At 46.3% G+C, this 14,609-nt stretch overlaps 1 protein-coding gene across 3 annotated transcripts in view; it reads right to left on the bottom strand.

Annotated features, from left to right (window-relative positions):
* LOC125447390 (adhesion G protein-coupled receptor E5-like) overlaps positions 1–14,609 on the bottom strand; it is a 71,466-nt gene that overhangs the window by 36,971 nt on the left and 19,886 nt on the right. For all 3 annotated transcript variants that reach the window (XM_059640044.1, XM_059640046.1, XM_059640045.1), the window contains 3 exons: positions 11,141–11,315; positions 9,489–9,584; positions 5,859–6,046 (listed from right to left, as the gene is read on the bottom strand). In XM_059640044.1, the coding sequence (XP_059496027.1) occupies positions 5,859–6,046; positions 9,489–9,584; positions 11,141–11,315 (459 nt within the window). The remainder of the gene's footprint in view (positions 1–5,858; positions 6,047–9,488; positions 9,585–11,140; positions 11,316–14,609) is intronic.

The raw sequence follows: 14,609 nt of genomic DNA, 5'->3' as shown, positions 1-14,609 counted from the left end.
TCTCACTGTAACACTCTCTGTTAAACCCCACACCCCTCACTATATCACTCTCTGATATATCCCACACCCCTCACTGTAACACTCCCTGATACACCCCACATTCCCAATATAACACTCTCTGATATACCCGGCACCCCTCACTGTAACACTTTCTGATACACCCCACATCCCTCACTCTAACACTCTCAGATATACCCCACGCCCCTCCCTGTAACACTCTCTGTTAGACCCCACACCCCTCACAGTAACACTCCTTGATATACGCCACACCCCTCACTGTAACACTCTCTGATATACCCCACACCCCTCACTGTAACACTGCCTGATATACCCCACATCCCCCACTATAACATTCTCTGTAATACCCCACACCCCTCACTATAACACTCTGATATACACCACATCCCCCACTATATCACTCTCTGTTATACCCCACACCCCTCAATGTAAAACTCTCTGATATACCCCACACCCCTCACTGTAACACTCTCTGATATACCCCACATCCCCCACTATAACACTCTCTGATATGCCCCACACCCTTCACTGTAACATTATCTGATATACCCCACACCCCTCACTGTAACACTCTCTGTTATGCCCCACAACCCTCACTGTTACACTCTCTGACGTTCCCGATGTCCCTCACAGTAACACTCTCTGATATACCCCACACCCCTCAATGTAACACTGTCTGTTATATCCCACACCCCTCACAGTAACACTCTCTGATATACCCCACACGCCTCACTGTAGCACTCTCTGATATACCCAACACCCCTCAACGTAACACACTCTGATATACCCCCCACCTCTCGCTATAACACTCTCTGATATACGCCACAACTCTCACTGTAACACTGTCTGATATACCCGACACCCCTCACTGTAACACTCTCTGTTATACCACACACCCCTCACTGTAACACTCCCTGATATATCACACACTCCTCACTGTAACACTCTCGGATATACCCCACACCCCTCACTGTGACAGTCCCTGTTATATCTCACACTCCTCACTGTAACACTCTCTGTTATATCCTTCACCCCTCACTATAACACTCTCTGATAAACCCCACACCCCTCAATGTAACACTGACTGATATACCCCACACCCCCCACTATAAGACTCGATGATATACCCCACACCCCCCACCGTAACACTCTCTGTTATACCCCACACCCCTACTTTAACACTCTCTGATATACGCCACACCTCTCACTGTAACACTCTCTGATATACCCCACATCCCTCACTGTAACACTCTCGGATATACGCCACAGCCCTCACTCTAACACTCTCCGATATACCCCACACCCCTCACTGTAACTGTCTCTGATATCACCTCCACCCCTCACTGTAACACTCTGTTATACGCCACACCCGTCACAGTAACACTCTCTGATATACCCCATACCCCTCACTGTAACGTGCTCTGATAGACCCCACATACCTCACTGTAACACTGTCTGTTATTCCCCACACCCCTCACTATAACACTCTCTGATATACCCCACCCCCCTCACTGTAACGCTCTCTGATATACACCACACCCATCACTGTAACATTCTCTGATATAACCCACACCCCTCACTGTGACACTCTCTGATATACCCCACTCCCCTCGCTGTAACACTCTCTGTTATACCCCATGCCCCTCACTGTAACACGCTCTGATATACCCGACACCCCTCACTATAACACTCTCTGATATACGCCACACCCCTCACTGTAACTCTGCTGTTATACCCCACTCCCCTCACTGAAACACTCCCTGATATACCCCACATCTCTCACTGTAACGTGCTCTGATATGTCCCATACCCCACACTGTACCACTGTCTGTTATTCCCACAAGCCTCAATTTAACACTCTCTGATATACCCAACACCCCTCACTGTAACACTCTCTGATATATCCCACACCCCTCACTGTAACAGTCTCTGATATACCCGACAACCCTCACCGTAACACTCCCTAATATACCCCACGTCCCTCACTGTAACACTGCTGTTATACCCCACTCCCCTCACTGTAACACTCTCTGATATACACCACATCCCTCACTGTAACGTGCTCTGATATATCCCACACCCCACACTGTACCACTGTCTGTTATTCCCACAAGCCTCAATTTAACACTCTCTGATATACCCCACACCCCTCACTGTAACACTCTCTGATATATCCCACACCCCTCACTGTAACACTCTCTGATATAACCCCCACCCCTCACTATAACACTCTCTGATATACCCCACACCCCTCACTGTAACACTCTATACTATCCCCCACACCTCTCACTGTAACACTCTCTGATATACCCCACACCCCTCACTGTAACACTCTCTGATATACCCCACACCCCTCACAGTAACACTTTCTGATATACCTCACACCCCTCACTGTAACACTCTCTGATATACCCCACACCCCTCACTGTAACACTCTGATATAGCTCACACCCCTCACTGTAACACTCTCTGTTATACCCCACACACCTCACTGTAACACTCTCTGATATACCCCACACCCCTCACTGTAACACTCTCTGTTATACCCCACACCCCTCACTGTAACACTCTCTGTTATACTCCGCAACCCTCACAGTAACACTCTCTGATATACCCCACACCCCTCCCTGTAACACTCTCTGTTATACCCCACACCCCTCACAGTAACACTCTCTGATATACCCCACACACCTCACTGTGACACTCTCTGATATACATCATACTGTAACACTCTCTGATATACCCCACACCCCTCACTGTGACACTCTCTGATATACCCCACACCCCTCAATGTAACACTGTCTGTTATACCCCACACCCCTCACAGTAACACTCTCTGATATACCCCACACGCCTCACTGTAGCACTCTCTGATATCCCCAACACCCCTCAACGTAACACACTCTGATATACCCCCCACCTCTCGCTATAACACTCTCTGATATACGCCACAACCCTCACTGTAACACTGTCTGTTATACCCCACACCCCTCACTATAATACTCTCTGATATACCCCACACTCATCACTGTAACCCTCTCTGATATGCCTGACACCCCTCACTGTAACACTCTCTGTTATACCACACACCCCTCACTGTAACACTCCCTGATATATCTCACATCCCTCACTGTAACACTCTCGGATATACCCCACACCCCTCACTGTGACAGTCCCTGATATATCTCACACTCCTCACTGTAACACTCACGGTTATACCCCACACCCCGCACAGTTACACTCTCTGTTATACCCTACACCCCTCACTGTAACATTCTCTGATATATCCCACACCCCTCACTGTAACATTCTCCGTTATACCCCACACCCCTCACTGTAACACTCTCTGTTATACCCTTCACCCCTCACTATAACACTCTCTGATAAACCCCACACCCCTCACTGTGACACTCTCTGATATGCATCATACTGTAACACTCTCTGATAAACCCCACACCCCTCACTGTAACACACTCTGTTATACCCTGCACCCCTCAATCTAACACTCTCTGATATGCCCCATGCCCCGCACTGTAACACGGTCTGATATACCCCACACCCCTCACTGTGACACTCTCTGTTATACCCCACACCCCTCACTGTAACACTCTCTGATATACCCCACACCCCTCACTATAACACTCTCTGATATACCCCACACCCCTCACTGTTACACTGTCCTTTATACCCCACACCCCTCACTATAACACTCTCTGATATACCCCACATCCCTCACTGTAACACTGTCTGTTATACCCCACACCCCTCACAGTAACACTTTCTGATATACCTCACACCCCTCACAGTAACACTCTCTGTTATACCCCACACCCCTCACTGTAACACTCTCTGATATACCCCACACCCCTCACTGTAACACTCTCTGTTATACCCCACACCCCTCACAGTAACACTCTCTGATATACCCCACACCCCTCCCTGTAACACTTTCTGTTATACCCCACACCCCTCACAGTAACACTCTCTGATATACCCCACACCCCTCACTGTAACACTCTCTGATATACATCATACTGTAACACACTCTGATAAACCCCACAGCCCTCACTGTAACACACTAAGTTATACCCTGCACTCCTCACTGTAACACTCTCTGATACGCCCCATGCCCCGCACTGTAACACGGTCTGATATACCCCACACCCCTCACTGTAACACTCTCTGATATACCCCACACCCCTCACTGTAACACTCTCTGTTATACCCCAGACCCCTCACTGTAACACTCTCTGATATACCCCACACCCCTCACTGTAACTCCCTCTGTTATACCCCACACCCCTCACTGTAACACTCTCTGATATACCCCACATCCCTCACTGTAACACTCTTCTGTTATACCCCACACCCCTCACTGCAACACTCTCTGATATACCCCACACCCATCACTGTAACACTTTCTTATGTAACTGTTTGCGTTTCCTGTTGTGTATTATAACTGACTTCACAACAATTGGAATGTGTGATGAAATGTATAGCATTTAATTATATAGTAACATCCTATTTTCTGCTGGAATTTCAATCTAGTGGCATTGTGTGTTTGTTACTTTTTTGAAGAATTTCAGTGAGAAGAAATTCAGAGAGTCCTTCCAGAATGTTGACCTACTCCTTTTTGTCTGCGAGATTGAGTGATTATGTGCCCCTGCAGTGTTAATGGGCTATAACAAGAATTCCTGATACTGCTTGCTTCAGGACTGGTGATATAAGCTTTGCAAAGCATTAGCCATGATTGAGTTCAGCATAACAAAACCTTTTGCTTGAAAGCTTTTAGGCAGCTTTAGTGGACACATGACTGCGATCTGAAGGAAATATATGTTTTCTCCTGTCTCTGATTACAAGGCATTTCAGGCTTAACCCAGATACTTTCATCTAAATGTCGTTCGTGATGCTTCCAGATGAGGATGTTGGTTTGAAATTTTCAGGCTATTATGAAGCTAAGAAAGTCTGGGCTGTCAATATTTTGGGCACTGATGTAAGAGTGTTCCTTGGGTTAACTCAAAACACTGACTGGAAAGGAACATTGTTTATTGTTGAACAGAAAAATAGAGTCACTACTTGTACCATAGGTAGGCTAGTCCTAGCCTGGGACAGTCAGTTCTGTAGATCCATCCCTGGGTCTGTTTTTTTTAAGGGCTTCGGTGATGGGTTCGAGCTTGGGAATGTAATTGCCTGTTACTAAGGATACTCATTCCCGACAAACTCTCCCAGGAGATTAATTTAATGATTCCCCTTTGGCCTTGTTGGAGTTGTTACTAAGAACAATACAGCACAGGAACATTTTCAGAAAGTCTTCACATCTCGACAGATCAGAACTGATGAGTAATTATTCAGTTGAACATGATGATTTAATTCAAAATTGTAATGTCCCTCAATTTGAATCACTATAAACTGTTGGCATTGGGGACTTTGTGCTTTAAGATTCTTCAAGGTACATTTAGGCAGTTTGGTTTGTTATTTAAATTTTCTGCAATGAACGTGTATCTTGCTGTTGAGAAAACATGCAGCCTTGTTGCATGACAACCTTGTTGAATATACGTCAATAAATCTATCCTGCCAGCTTTCATTCTGGGGTCTCACACATCCTGTAGCATTAAGGGCTGGCAAGATGGCCTATCTTATGAAAATCACATACAGTGTGCTTTACCTGAATGTGTTAGCTGGGTTCTGATGAAAAATCGCACTGGCCTTGAAACATTAACCCTACCTCTGTCTCTCTCCACAGATTCTGCCAGACCTGTTAAAATTCTTCAGCATTCTCTGTGTCAGCTTCAACTGAAAACCTTCTGGGGAGGGGTGGAGTCTGCCCAAATTTTACCCACCTTTTTCTTTTCGATGGTGAAAGTGGTGTTTTGGCGGGTTTTGTTGGTCTTGGTAACCGTGGCGATGAGCACATCCGAGTTCAGCTGGAGATATTCAGTCCCGTATTTCTTATTTTCCATTTCCAAGCCACTGTCTTCCATAAGCATTCCCATGCTGCGGCAGGAGATGAAGGAAACAGCAGCAAACTCTGCCAGGGGTCAAGGTTTGGCATGTTACTTCCAATTTACAACTTGCTGTTTTGTTTTGGTGGGGGTAGGTGGGAATGTCATTGGCCTTCTTCCATTTGGAGTATTTCTTTAAGAAGTGACAATCAGGCTTTAATGGGCTCAGTTGACAGCACCTGCCCCTATCTTATTCCTGTAGGTTGGGGGTTCAAGCCCCACTTGTGAATTGAACACAAAGTCAAAGCTGACCCTTGACAAGGGAATGTTTTTATTAAGCCAAAATCTTCTCTCAAATTGCCCGCACCTTCTCGAGGGCAGGCATGGTTAAGCAGTAAATGCTGGCCTAGCTCACATTGCACGAACTAATAAACCCCGTTGAAAGCTCTTCACCATTCCTTTGTGGTTGAGAATCGCGTTAGAAGTCACACCACATCAGGTCGTAGCGCAACAGGCTTATGTGAAATCACAAGCTCTCGGAGAACTGCCCCTTCAGCAGGTGAAGCGCTATAACCTGGTGTCGTGTGACCTCTGACATTGTGCATCCCAGTCCAACACCATCATGGCTACCTTTGAGAATCATAGAATTGCTTCATTGCTGATGGGCGTCATTCAGCTCATCTTACCTCTGCTGGTTCTATCCCCTCGTGCCAACCTCCTGCTTTTTCCCCTGATCCCTGCACTATCCAAATTTCTATCCAAATAATTACCCAATGTTCTTCTTGAATGCCTCAAATGAACTTGCCTCCACCACACTATGTTCCATACCATCATTACTCGTGAACAGGAAAAGATTTTTCTCCTGTCACACTGGCATCTAACTCCACATCTCTTTAACTCTATCCCCCTCTTGTTCTTTTTTAATGCGGGGGATGGCTTCTGTCTATCTGTCTATTCTGTCTAGCCTGAAATCTCTCTCAAATTTCCTCTCAAACCTGCCTTCAAGGAGAATGTTCATAGCAAAGCTGGAGGGGTTCAGAAGGAATTTACCAGGACATTGGTGGGAATGGAAGATTTGTGATATAAAGAGAGGCTGGGACTTTTCACACTGCAGTGTAGGAGGTTGAGTGAATGACCCTACAGAAGTTTATAAAATCACGAGGGGTGTAGATAGGGTTAATGGCAGGTGCCTTTTCCCTAGGGTGGGGGATTTCAAGACTAGGGGGCACATTTTTATGGTGAGAGGAGAGAGATTTAAAACCGGCTGGAAGGGCATGTCTTTTTTTGCACAAACAGTGGTTCATGTGTGGAGTGAACTTCCAGAGGAAGTGATAGACACAGGTACAGCATTTAAAAGACATTTGGGTAGTACATAAAACAGAAATGTTTGGAGGGATATGGGCCAAACACAGGTTAGTGGAACTAGTCTAGTTTGGGATTATGGTCAGCATGGACAGTTTGGACTGAAGGTTCAGTTTCTATGCTCAATGACTGTATGAGGATAGTCCCAACTTCTTCAAATCTAAATAAAAACCAAAAGAACTGCAGATGCTGTAAATCAGGAACAAAAACAACGTTGCTGGAAAAGCTCAGCAGGTCTGGCAGCATCTGTGAAGGAAAAAGCAGAGTTAACATTTCAGGTCCGGTGACCCTTCCTCAGGACACCAGACCCGAAATGTTAATTCTGCTTTTTACCTTCACAGATGCTGCCAAGATTTTCCAGCAACTTCTGTTTCTGTTCTTCAAATCTATTATTGAGGGCTCTCATTCTTGGAACCAATGTTAAAAATCGCTTCTGACGTCTCTCCAAGGTATTCACATCCTTCCTGTAGTGTGGGGTCTACAAATGCATATAAGAGTCCAGCTGAGTCTACAAAAGGCCTTGTACCGGTTCAACATCACCTCCTTACTATTGTATCCGATGCTAGTCAGATATTATTGGGACTAGTGCAGGCAGAGCTGAATTAACTCTCTGTGCTCTACAGTAGACCTTAGTCCTGTCTAGTTCAGTGTGAGTTAGAAGCACAACTGATCCAGATTTCTTATTGTACGGCATCTCTCTATACGAGCTATATGATAACCACAAACATTTACAGAGAATCACCCACTTATAAAACTAACAACGACAGCTTATAATGGCCTTAACATAACAAAATGTCACAAGTTTGTTTCTGAAGAACATTAAATAACAACGTTAGATCCTGACTTAGCCATAAGGCAGTATCATACCTGACCAAAACTTTAATGAGATTTCAGAGTGAGCAAAAGGGAGATGGAGAACCAGAGAGGATGAGGCAGGGAGAAGAGTGGAGAGGGTTAGGGAGTTTAGAGGGGCAGGAAGGCTTAGGAAGGGAGAGGGGCTGGAAGCTTTAGAGAGGGGGAGGGGTAGAGAGGTTTAAGGAGGGAGAGGGGCAGGATAGCTTAGAAAGGTAGGAGGTTGGGAGGTTTAAGGAGGGAGAGGGGCTGGAAGGTTTCGAGAGAGAGAGAGGATCAGGGAGGTTTAAGGAGGGAGGAGTGCAGGGAAATTTAGAAAGAGAGAGGGACAGGGAGGTTTAGAGGGGGAGGGGGCAAGGAGACTCGAGAGGTGACAGGAGCAGAGGCAGAGAGATTAAAGTTGGAGTTAAACTAGGGACCAGCATTAGAGGGTGGGGGAAGCAGTAGCAGGCACCTCGGGGATTGGTGAGACTGAGGGAGTTTGCAAAGAAATGGAGGGATGTCCAAGACTGAGCAGCACAAAATGGCTGACGGCTACCCATGGATCATGCAGCACAACAGGTCTGGCAGTAAAATGTTTGAACAATAGCAGCTCTGTAGCTGAATGTGCATAAGACATACAATATGACATTTTTTACACTAGGTCAGCTGCAGTGCTTAGCACACAAGACACAGGCTGATCTATGCTAATCTCTCTTGAATTATTTCCTTTATTCATTGATGGGATGAGGGTGTTGCTGGCTCGGCAGCATTTATTGCCCAGAGGGCAGAGAGGATCAACCACATTGCTGTGGGTCTGGAGTCACATGTAGGCCAGACCAGGCGAAAGGATGGCAGTTTCCTTCTCAGAAGGACTTGAGTGAACCAGATGGGCTTTTTCCCCAACAATTGGCAACGGATTCATGGTTATCATTAGACTTATAATTCTAGATATTTATTGAGCTCAAATTCCACCATCTGCCGTGGTGGGGTTTGAATACAGGTCCCCAGAACATTATCTGGGTCCCTGGATTAACTGTCCAGCAAATAATGACCCATATATTTAATAAATCTGTTACAACATTAAGAGTAGGTTTTAGTTAAGATTTTTCAGATAATCATTATTGTAGATCCTGAAGTAGTTATAGATCCGCATATAGATGAAAGAAAATCACGAAAGGATACAAACCAGTTTCAAACAGTTGAAAAAGTTTCCCTTATTAATACAAGAAGAAGTGAATACAGAGATTAGCAGACATTGCAATGGTGAGGAGCTGTGGAACGTCTAGACTTATAACTTCTGAATTTGTTGTTCGAGAAGAGAAAAGATCTTACCAGTGTGGTGCTTTTCCCAGTGAAACTCCATCTTATTCCCATTAGCTGATAAAGCCGTAGCTCCATTCTTGTTCTGAAGAACTTGGATTTGGATATCTGAAATTTCATAACGGGTGACAGCATTTTTCTCCCCATTTTTTCACCCCTTTGTCCAGCCCGGCATGTGGCACTGATGTGAGGTTGACAGGATGGAGGGATGGCGGGGGAAGAGTTACAGAAGAGATTGCGAGGAATCCTACTCTGCTCTTCCCGGCTCCCACCACCTCAAGTTCAGGAAAGGTGATTGGCAGCACCCAGTGGTGCAATGGGGTGGGAAATCAGTGTGACCAACACAGAGTCTGGACCCACACGGCATTGGCCAAAGGGCAACAGTGCCAACTGGAGTCAGTTGTTAGCTGCTGCTTTAAACCCACCCCAGCCCTCTCAATCTCTGCCTTTAATTAAGCTCCTGGTAACATTAAGAGTGGCAGGTATGGAAAGGTACAGACGATGCGAATCTATGGAATCTACAACTGCCTACGTGCATGGTCCCAGCACTTCCTGGCCCCAGGGCCTTGTTGGCACAATGGCAGAATTTTTTTTCTCTATTCATTTGTGGGATCTGGGCTTCGCTGGCCAGGCCCAACATTTATTACCCGTCCCTAGTTGCCCCTTGAGAAGGTGGGGTTGAGCTGCCTTCTTGAACCGCTGCAGTCCTCCTGCTGTGGGTAGACCCACAATGTCCCCAGAGAGGGAATTCCAGGATTTTGACCCAGCTACAGTCACGGTGTAGAAAGAGGCCATCCTGCCCAGACTGGTACTCAGCCCCAGCGCCAATCTCATAACCCCGCGCACCCTTTTCTGCCCAAATGATCCTGCAGTCCCCTCTTGAAGACGAACAAGGAACAAGACCGGGCCACCAATTGATAAGATCGCGACTTATCTGATTTGAACAGCACTCTACATTCCCCCTTCTATGCCTCAAATCGCCTCCCTTTAGGTCCTGCAGCCTGGCCTTAGTCGCTCGGTAAGACACTTTGAAACTTCCTACCAGTGAGGTGCCTAAAAACTGCAGAGGACAAATTGCATTAAATTGGCTACCTCAGTCACTGATGAGATAATAGGAACTGCTGATTCTGGAGAATCTGAGATAACAAGGTGTAGAGCTGGATGAACACAGCAGGCCAAGCAGCATAGAAGAGCAGGAAGGCTGATGTTTCGCTCCTAGACCCTTCTGATAGTAGGAACTGCAGATGCTAGAGAATCTGAGATAACAAGGTGTAGAGCTGGATGAACACAACAGGCCAAGCAGCATAGAAGAGCAGGAAGGCTGATGTTTCGCTCCTAGACCCTTCTGATAGTAGGAACTGCAGATGCTGGAGAATCTGAGATAACAAGGTGTAGAGCTGGATGAACACAGTGAAGAAGGATCCCGACCCGAAATGTCAGCTTTCCTGCTCCTCTGGTGCTGCTTCGCCTGGAGTGTTCTACAAGCTCTACACCTTGTTTTCTCAGTCAATGATGAATTGTTCATTTTGGGGGTTGAGGGTGGGGGAGATCCTCACCTCCCTACCCCTTACCTACCAGTCTAGGACGTCTGGTCTACCTTTCTCCTCTTGCAAATCACGCTCACTGTGACCGGGTGAGTTGCGAGACTTTAAGTGGAATCTTACCAACGTTGGTCGTCGTTAGGTTGTAGTTAGTGGCGTTCATGTCTATCGTCGTCATCATGACAATGCTCTCCACTGAGCTCAGGAGAAGCGTCAATGCCTCATGCCTCTGGCCATTCTCCATGTTGAACCATGCGGACTCACGATTGGTTGTGTTGCTGACATACTCTATCATGGTCTGCAGAATAGGAAGGAGCTGCTGTCAAATCTGGGCACTGCGTAGTGCAATAGCTTAGTGGTATTATCACTGCATTGCTCATCCAGAGACCCAGGCAATGATCACGGGTTCAAATTCTGCCTCTGTAGGTACTGAAATTTGAATTCAATTAAAAATCTGGAATTTGGAGTGTAATGGGACTGTGAATCAATTAGATAAGATTAGATTCCCTACAGCGTGGAAACAGACCCTTCGGCCAACAAGCCCACACTGCCCCTTGAAGCATCCCACCCAGACCCATCCCCCTATAACCCATACACCCCTGAACACTACGGGCAATTTAGCATGGCCAACCCACCTAGCCTGCACATCTTTGGACTGTGGGAGGAAACCCATGCAGACACGGGGAGAACGTGCAAACTCCACTCAGACAGTCGTCCGAGGCTGGAATCAAACCTAGGTCCCTGGCGCTGTGAGTTGGGAAAAACCCATTTGGTTTTCATTCCAGGGAAGGAATCTGCCATCCTTACCTGGTCTGGCTGACACATGGCTCCAGATTCACAGCAAAGTGATTGACTCTTAACTGCCCTCCGGGCAATTAGGGATAAGCAATAAATGCCCTCAGCCCAAGTATGAACTAAAAAAAAACAAATTTCACGAGTGCGTGCTAACACCGTAGGGAGCTGAGACACCAGGGCGACTTAGAGAGCACAGGAGGGGTTAGTTCCTGCCCTTTTCGTAAGCCATGGATAAGGGGCTCCATGCTCGGAGGTTTGAAGGTTGGCAGAGTGGTTGGGCAGTCTCCAGTAACCACAGCTGTGCCCGGGCAGAGGGACCTTTGGAAACAGGGCGTGTATCTCCTTCAATCATCCATGCAGATGGCTGGGCAACGACCTCTTGTAGTCTCCATGACAGTCACATTTCTCATTGGTGCTGGAACTGGGAGAAATCCATGTGGAGCTGGAGAAGGAATGGCAGAACTGTAAGGGATAGGGAAACAGGGAGAGGGTCACCCTTTGTGGGAGACAGAAGAAGCAGGGGTGGGAGAGGGGGGAGGGATGGTGGAAGGGGAAGGAGGGAGGGGTGATGGAGATGGAGGGAGGGGTGGGTAAAAGGGGTGGGGGAGAAAGAAGGGGTGGGGAAGGCTAGGGAGGGCAAGGACGGAGGGATGCATGGGTAAAAGGCAAGGGTAGGAAGATGGGATGAGAGGGTGGAGGAGGATGAGAGATGGGGAGGGGGAAGGGATGAGAGAGGGGGAGGAGGAAGGGATGAGAGAGGGGGAGGAGGAGGGGATGAAGGAGGGGGAGGGGGAGAAAGGAGGAACCGGTGAGGTTGATGAGGAGGGAGGAAGAATGGGTGTTAGGGGAGGGGGAAAAGGAGGATTGGGAAGGGGGAGAAGGAGTGATGGGGAGGAGGGAGAGATGGGGAGGGGGGAGTAAAAAGAGATGGGGTGGGGTAAGGAGGAATGGGGAGAGGGAGAAAGGAGGGGAGGGTGAGGATGAAGTAGAGGAGAGGGTGCCGCTCAGGGGCTCACTTTGGGGTTTGTCACTAGTGTGGATCAGATTAACTGGGAGTCAAGCTGGTTGGGGAAAATTCCATGGAGAGGTTCCACAAACTGTGGTGATAATCTCCAAAATTTGAACAGTTGAAAGGGTGACTTGACTAACATTTTAAAGGACCCTTGAGGGGAGGCAATTGAATAGACAGAGAGAAATGGTTAATGTTGGTGATGGAATTGGAGCCTAGGGGTCATGGCCTGAACCTTGGGACCAGGTTCCTCCTACAAGGAATCAGGAATTAGGTTTTACAAAGACAAGATAAGAAAATACTCAAACTTCCTTCAGCAAATGTAATTGATTCTTGTTAGATTAATTGTTCTCCCTTGGTATTGAGGGATGTGGAATGGAGGAAGGAACATGGCATTAACTCAAAAAGTAGCCATGATCTTATTGAATGGGAGAGCAGACTGGAGGAGCTGAATGGTATACTCCTGGTCCTGTGCTTCAACAACTTTTTTCTCTCTGACCCTGGAGCGCTCTTAGAAAAAACATTTATAAAAGATTCATTCATGGAACATGGGTGTTGCTGGCTGGGCCCAACATTTCTTGCCCGTCCCCATAATTCCCCTTTAAGAGCGTGGTAGTGTGCCAATCTCTTGTGCTGCTCTCCATGTGTGTGGATCCATGTTGCAATGTTGTTAGAGTAATAGTGAATTGGAAGGCAGGAAGCTAGAATTTGTTTGTGAAAAAAATGATGAAGGAGAAGAGTGTGAGATATGGTGTAGAGCTGGATGAGGCCAAGCAGCATCAGAGGAGCAGGAAGACCTAGATCCTTTTTCTGAAGAAGGGTCTAGGCCCGAAACGTCAGCCTTTCTGCTCCTCTGATGATGCTTGGCCTGCTGTGTTCATCCAGCTCGACACCTTGTTATCTCATATTCTCCAGCATCGGCAGTTCCTACTGTCAGGGAGAAGAATGTGTTGTTTCTTTTAAGAGATAATGTGCCTTTCTAGTTATAGACATTTATACAGGGAAACAAAAGTGTCTGCATGTAGCTGAAGATGTGTGTCCACTTCAAAAATGGGAACGTGTATCAATTGGCTGTGTGATTGGAAACCATAGACTTGTTTTGATATTTTGGTAATGAACTGGAATCACCAGTTCATTTAAACCAAGCACTTAGCAATTGAAAGCCAATTGAATCTAAATCTTATGGTTTTTGGCAATCTCGGAGCAATTTTCTTGTAAGACAATTGATATGCTGTCCAAGGTATATAAGGAGAGGGTTTTTGAAAATCAGAGTGAGAGTGAACTGCCATCTGAGAAATATGCACCCAGCTCACACAAGAACTTGCATAGCTCTCTAAGAAAGCACCATCTTATCTATAATAGGTATCACAATACTTCTAGATAAGAGCCTTTACTGAGAAAACAGTAGGATCAACGAAAGAAAGGAGTTTGTGGCTTGAGAGATAGCGGAGAAGGCAGAACATTTTGGAAGACACATTCTGTGAGGACTTTGAGAGACTAAGCTTTTAATTTATTTTTTTTCTCCTTACTATTTGGGTTATATAAGTTGGAACTGTTTTTATTGGAAGAGCATACCAGCAGAATGTTGTTCTGTGAGGAAACAGTTAGAATTTGGGAGAAAATTGTTCAGTTTTTTAGTAGTTTTGTTAACTTGTTCACTGTTAGGGTTAAATAAATAAATTGTTACTTGTTACTTATAAAGTGAATATTAGGGATTTTCTTTCAGTTACCTTCCGCTTCTCTGTAACAGTTTAACAAATTAGGTGAGGTGAGGCGAGCTCCTCTGTG

The sequence above is a fragment of the Stegostoma tigrinum genome, chromosome 35, assembly GCF_030684315.1.
Source record: "Stegostoma tigrinum isolate sSteTig4 chromosome 35, sSteTig4.hap1, whole genome shotgun sequence".
Taxonomy (NCBI): domain Eukaryota; kingdom Metazoa; phylum Chordata; class Chondrichthyes; order Orectolobiformes; family Stegostomatidae; genus Stegostoma; species Stegostoma tigrinum.
The sequence above is the reverse complement of the archived record's forward strand: the minus strand, read 5'-3'. Positions and strand labels throughout refer to the sequence as shown.